General features: G+C 48.2%; 1 protein-coding gene across 3 annotated transcripts in view; it reads left to right on the top strand.

Annotated features, from left to right (window-relative positions):
• The window catches only part of INSR (insulin receptor), a 169,629-nt gene that overhangs the window by 156,518 nt on the left and 6,387 nt on the right, over nucleotides 1-6,724 (top strand). For 2 of the 3 annotated variants that reach the window (XM_011943556.1, XM_011943555.1), the window contains 5 exons: nucleotides 743-845; nucleotides 3,047-3,114; nucleotides 4,172-4,416; nucleotides 5,967-6,077; nucleotides 6,184-6,343. In XM_011943556.1, coding sequence (XP_011798946.1) covers nucleotides 743-845; nucleotides 3,047-3,114; nucleotides 4,172-4,416; nucleotides 5,967-6,077; nucleotides 6,184-6,343 — 687 coding nt within the window. The remainder of the gene's footprint in view (nucleotides 1-742; nucleotides 846-3,046; nucleotides 3,115-4,171; nucleotides 4,417-5,966; nucleotides 6,078-6,183; nucleotides 6,344-6,724) is intronic. The other variant, XM_011943557.1, reaches the window with a different exon arrangement.

The raw sequence follows: 6,724 nt of genomic DNA, 5'->3' as shown, positions 1-6,724 counted from the left end.
AAGGAAGGAAGGACGGACGGACATGGGAAAGAAAAGAAAAGAAAAGAAAAAAGAAAGAAAGAAAGAGAGAGGACGGGCATGGTGACTCACGCTTGTAATCACAGCACTTTGGGAGGCCATGGTGGGCAGATCACGAGGTCAGGAGTTTGAGACCAGCCTAGCTAATATGGTGGAACTCTGTTTCTACTAAAAATAAAAAAAAATTAGCCGGGCATGGTGATGTGTGCCTGTAATCCCAGCTACTCGGGAAGCTGAGGCAGGAGAATCGCTTGAACCTGGAAGGAGGAGGTTCCAGTGAGCCGAGATCGTGCCACTGAACTCTAGCCTGGGTGTCAGAGCGAGACTCTGTCACAAAAATAAGTAACTAGATAAAGTTTAAAATAAAATGAATAAGCATTTCAGAGGGGCAGCAGCAGAGCATTAAACTGACAGTATGGGGTCCTGCATCCATTGCCTGAGATGTGGGAGGGGTGGAAATGAGCAGTGATTTGGGAGTGGGGGTGGGGAACAGTGTGCTACCAGAATTCTGACCTCTGAGCCCACTGCCTGGTCCTACTGAACCTGCGGGACTGTTGTGGGACTGCTGGAAAAATCAGGGTGTAGAAGAGTAGCAGAGAGGTTCATGGACAAGGGAGGGGGGAAACAGGGTGGCCCACCCTTTCCAGGAGTGGATGTGATTTTTGGTGTGAACTTTGTTGGGAACACAGTGATATGAAACATATATTTTCTTATTCTATTTCAGTAGATGTCCCGTCAAATATTGCAAAAATTATCATCGGCCCCCTCATCTTTGTCTTTCTCTTCAGTGTTGTGATTGGAAGTATTTATCTATTCCTGAGAAAGAGGTGAGTTGAGTGAGTTCAGTGGTGTGCTGGGAACCATTGGTTCTCTGGGGGAAAATATGCCATGATATAGGTATAGGTATATGTAAGTTTATTATGAATTTTACTGATAAAGGATGTGTAACGTGCAATTTACAGATAACTGTCATAATACAATATATACAACCCTTTATTGTAAATTCCCTCTAGCCAGTTGATTCTTACAGAATGTTTTTGTTGATTTTTTAATTTTTTTTGCCCAAACCTTTATATCCAAAGCCAACCTATTATTGCCATTAATTAAACCAGTATAGCTCCAATGTGAATGTTGATTAATTTTTCAAAATTTACATGAAAGAGTAGGACATGGCTGGGCACAGTGGCTCATGCCTGTAATCCTAGCATTTTGGGAGACCAAGGCGGGTGAATCACCTGAGGTCAGGAGTTTGAGACCAGCCTGGCCAACATGGTGAACCTCATCTCTACTAAAAATACTAAGAAATTAACCGGGCGTGGTGGTAGGCACCTGTAATCCCAGCTACTCAGGAGGCTGAGGCAGGAGAATTACTTGAACCCTGGAGGTGGACGTTGCAGCTAGCCAAGATCCCGCCATTGCACTCCAGCCTGGGCAACAGAGGAAGACTCCATCTCAGAAAAAAAAAAAAAGAGTGGGACAAAACTGAAATAAGACATATATGTTCTTCGGTGATACGAGTGATGTCTTTGCTGAGTCATATAATAATTTTTAAATACCAGAAGAACATTTTCTTAATGTTTTATGCCAAGTGCAATGTCACAGTTGCAGACATGACACGCTTTGAAGTTTAATCTACATGATTAAACATTTTTCTCGGCCAGGCATAGTGGCTCACACCTGTAATCCCAGCACTTTGGGAGGCCGAGGCGGGAGGATCATGAGGTCAGGAGTTCGAGACCAGCCTGACCAACATGGTGAAACCCCGTCTCTACTAAAAATACAAAAATTAGCAGGGTGTGGTGGTACATGCCTGTAATCCCAGCTCCTCAGGAGGGCGAGGCAGGAGAATCGCTTGAACCCGGGAGGCAGAGGTTGCAGTGAGCTGAGATCACACCATTGTGCTCCACCCTGGGCAGCAGAGCAAGACTGTGTCTCAAAAGCAAACCAAAAACATTTTTCTCATCACTTTCTCAAGCCTGGACAAACAACAGAACAACAAATCCAGTCCCAAGTTATAGCATTTGCCAGTTTTTGTAATGTAAATATTCCCAGCATGTCTAATTTCAAGCTGTAGACATAATATTACTGAGTATAGTGTCGGAAAGAGATACATAATAGCTCCCCATTGAATTCACCCTATGGATACAATATGGTGTATAAATGATATAAGGTAAATAACCTCAACTGCATTGATCATAGTAAAATGGAATATGAGAGTTAGGAAGTGATGAGTTTTGAGCACGTATTGTCTTTGCTTTTAGGGTAATTTATTTAATTGTAAGCCTCTATAATTTACATTTTTGTTCTATTTGGAAGGCATTGTACAATTTAATCTTTAATAATGCTTATATTTAATAACTGGCTCACTCGTTTCCTGAAAATTTAATAATTGTTTCTCATCAGTCGGGATGAGCTCGCTGTAGAACAGTACTGGGTGAGTGGCTTTTAAGTGTTACATAGATGGCCATAAATTGTAATAAAAGCCAGCCAGAGCCCTGCATGGTCTTGCACATCTGTAATCCCAGCCACTCGGAAGGATGAGGCAGGAGGATCACTTGAGACCAAGAGTTCAAGACCAGCCTGGGCAACATAGTGAGACCCTGTCTCTACGAAATTTAAAAAATTAGCCAGGTGTGGTGGTGAGCACCTGTATTCCCAGCTATTTAAAAAGCTAAGGTGAGAGGATCTCTAGAGCCCAGAAGGTCGAGACTGCAGTGAGCTATGATTAAACCACTGCCCTACAGCCACAACGCAGCAAGACTCCCACTCTGAAATGTGAAAACAAAACAAAACAAAACAAAAACACCCAGGGAGGGATGAGTGCTGCTGCCATGTTGATGCATTTAAGTACTTGTCTGATGGGCTTCCATTCAAAACATAAAGGTCCCCCATCCCTGCCCTAGACTGCATCTAGAATTGTGGGGATTCTGCTGGTAAGGGCTGCCATTTGCCTTATGAAACCCCTTTCTGGAGACCTGCAGAGTCCCATGAGAACCTCAAGCTAATGTGCCTCATTTTTCTCCTCCAGGCAGCCAGATGGGCCACTGGGACCGCTTTACGCTTCTTCAAACCCTGAGTATCTCAGTGCCAGTGATGGTGAGTACCATCCCTTCCCTGTGGGTGACCAGTACCCTACTCAACAGCTTCCTTTGCCTTCACCATTGAGTGAGAGTGAAGGATGGGTTCCCCAGGGAGGCCAAGAAAAGCCCTCTTAGTCATTTGAGCTTGCCAAACTGCCCTTGCTGCAGAAACCTCATTACTGTGTGTATGTGGACACATGGTATTTGGCACCTGCCTGGATGGGCTCATCTAGCTGGTCTGGGACCCTTCGATGGGGTCAACAACTTGGGCTGGGCTCAGCTGGGCGGTTCTTCTTCTGGTCTTGCCTGGCTTCACCCATGTAGCTACATTTTGGTGGTGTGTCAGCTAGCACTTGGTAGTCTTAGATGATTTCACTCACATGTCTGGTGGTCGGCAGGCTGGGTGGTCCCAACATGGGGGCCCTAAGCTGGGGGAGGCTGAGCCTCACTCTGTCCATGTGGCCTCTTAGGCTCCAGCAGGCTGGTAGGCTTCATTGCATGGTACTCTGTTGGTTCCTAGTAGCAAGAGAGGGCAAGCTCCAGGGTAACAGTCCATTCTGAATTTCTGCTTGGGTCGTTCCTCCTGATTCCTGTTGACCAAAATAACTCACGAGGCCATGCCCAGGGCCAAGGGGTGGTGAGATAGACTCCACCTTTTCATGGGAAGAGCTGCCAAGTAGCCTGGCTTTTTTTTACCCTCAACCTATTACAACCTGTCTTCCATCCCCTTGGCACTTTGTAGAAACAGTAGTCTCAGGTGGGAAGTAGCACCATTCTGTGGCAAGGGTCTGAAATCAGACAAGAAGGATAGGGATGCAGGTTTGTCTCAGGACATATTGGCCAGGATCTTGAACCAGTTGTGGCTCCTTCCTTGAGTCTCTGCCATGCCCTCTCCATGGGTGCAGATGCCTGTCCTGTTCTCAGCAATACGCCCAGTGCCTGGCATGGGTCCTGGATCACAGAACTCACTTCATGAGTGTTTTTGAGGGGGTTTGGGTGAGGGCTTGGGTGGAAGGTGGCTGCAGACCCCCCAGGGATCCGCCAAAGATGCTGTGTAGATAAGTGAGAAGTAGTGTTTCCATGCTCTGTGTACGTGCCGGACGAGTGGGAGGTGCCTCGAGAGAAGATCACCCTCCTTCGAGAGCTGGGGCAGGGCTCCTTCGGCATGGTGTATGAGGGCAACGCCAGGGACATCATCAAGGGTGAGGCAGAGACCCGCGTGGCAGTGAAGACGGTCAACGAGTCAGCCAGTCTCCGAGAGCGGATTGAGTTCCTCAATGAGGCCTCGGTCATGAAGGGCTTCACCTGCCATCATGTGGTGAGTCCAGTGGGGATGGGACACAGGCTGGCTTTCCTGCCCCTTCCCTCTCTCTGCCTCCTCCTCCTGCACAGAGTGACACAGGACACTGGGTGTAACTTCCTGCCCAACCCCCACTCCACTAAGCTTCCCATCCTAAAGGTGCGGGGAAGGATCGTTCCCTTCTCAAATCACATCCTCTCCCACTTCACCTGGAACCAGACTCTGTCACTGTCTCATCACTTTCTGGAATGCTTCATTGCTTTCCAGACTCTTTTATCACTTTCTAGAATCTTCCATCATTTTCTGGAATCTTCTACCACTTTCTGGACTCTTCCATCATTTTTCAGAATCTTCCATTGCTTTTTAGACTCCTCCATTTCTTGCTTTTTCCTGGCTCCTTTGTAACCCAGGACCACACAGAGGTCCACCTCATACCACCTGCCGTCATTCCTGCTCTCCCTTGAAGGCAGCACAAACTCTTCCTGCCTTTCTGCTCCTTTGTTTCTCTTTGAGTCCCATGTGCTTTCATCCTTGCCACACATATTTGTGGGGCATTTAAAACCCTGCTCTTGTCCCTGTGATACAGTGGATTCCTGCCCCTGTAGAGCTTTCAAAACAGCAGGCGGAGACAGACTCCAAAACCTTTATTTTTATTTTTATATATTTTTAAGACAGTCTCTCTCTGTCGCCCAGGGTGGAGTACAGTGGCACAATCTTGACTCACTCAACCTCTGCCTCCCGGATTCAAGCAGTTCTCCTGCCACAGCCTCCTGAGTAGCTGGGATAACAGGAGCCCACCACCGCACCCGGCTAATTTTTATATTTTTAGTAGAGATGGGATTTTGCCATGTTGGCCAGACTGGTCTCGAACTCCTGACTTCAGGTGATCCACCGGCCTCAGCCTCTCAAAGTGCTGGGATTACAGGCATAAGCCACTGTCCCCGGCCGACTCCAAACCCTTTATACATTGGGAGAAAATGCTATGGAAACACGAAGAAAGAGAGGAAAGAAGGGTTGGACAAGGGTGTATTTGAGCAAAGACTTCAAGGACATGAGAAGCTGGGCCCTGTGGATGTGGCAGGGAACAGAGAGCCAGGCAGAGAGAATGGTTAAAATACAAAGGCCTGGCCGGGCGTGGTGGCTGTAATCCCAGCACTTTGGGAGGCTGAGGCAGGTGGATCACCAGAGGTCGGGGGTTCAAGACCAACCTGACCAACATGGAGAAATCCTGTCTCTACTAAAAATACAAAAATTAGCCGGGTGTGCTGGCGGGCGTCTGTAACCCCAGCTACTCGGTAGACTGAGGCAGGAGAATTGCTTGAACCTGGGAGGCGAAGGTTGCAGTGAGCCGAGATCACGCCACTGCTCTCCAGCCTGGATAAGAGAGCATGATTCCGTCTCGAAAAAAAAAAATACAAAGGCCTATCTGTCTGCTCCCCTAGACCAGGGCTGAGCACACTGCATCCAGGCCACAGGGTGCTGTATGTGACATAGACATCAGGCAGGGAGAACCTTGGCGAGTTGAATCACAGACCCTCCTCCGAGAACCCCGGTTGCTTGCTCTGCAGGTGCGCCTCCTGGGAGTGGTGTCCAAGGGCCAGCCCACGCTGGTGGTGATGGAGCTGATGGCTCACGGAGACCTGAAGAGCTACCTCCGATCTCTGCGGCCAGAGGCTGAGGTGAGCTGCCTCGGGGGGACCCAGCGGGATACTCGGTGGGGCACCCGCTCCTGGCCTCCTCGAATCCTGGTGCTGCTGAAACACCAACCCCATGTTTCGGTTTTAGAATAATCCTGGCCGCCCTCCCCCTACCCTGCAAGAGATGATTCAGATGGCGGCAGAGATTGCTGACGGGATGGCCTACCTGAATGCCAAGAAGTTTGTGCATCGGGACCTGGCAGCGAGAAACTGCATGGTCGCCCATGATTTTACTGTCAAAATTGGAGGTTCGTCTGGCTTTCTGCTTTGAAAACATAACGACCCAGGCCAGGTTTGATTTCAGAAGGAAGTTGTCTATAATGAGCCGCTAAGTCTTTTCTGATAGTATAAAAGGGGCAAGATACTTCTTTTTTTGTTTTTTGTTTTGTTTTGTTTTGTTTGTTTGTTTTTATTTGTTTGTTTTGAGACAGAGTCTTACTCTGTCGCCCAGGCTGGAGTGCAGTGGTGCAATCTTGGCTCACTGCAGCCTCCGCCTCCCAAGTTTAAGTGATTCACCTGCCTCAGCCTCCCGAGTAGCTGGGACTACAGGTGTGCACCACTACGCTTGGCTAATTTTTGTATTTTTAGTGGAGACGGGGTTTCACCACATTGGCCAGGATAGTCTTGAT

Source organism: Colobus angolensis, unplaced genomic scaffold (genome assembly GCF_000951035.1).
Source record: "Colobus angolensis palliatus isolate OR3802 unplaced genomic scaffold, Cang.pa_1.0 Scaffold22, whole genome shotgun sequence".
NCBI lineage: Eukaryota > Metazoa > Chordata > Mammalia > Primates > Cercopithecidae > Colobus > Colobus angolensis.
Note: the sequence above shows the minus strand (reverse complement) of the source record. Positions and strands in the feature narration are given on the sequence as shown.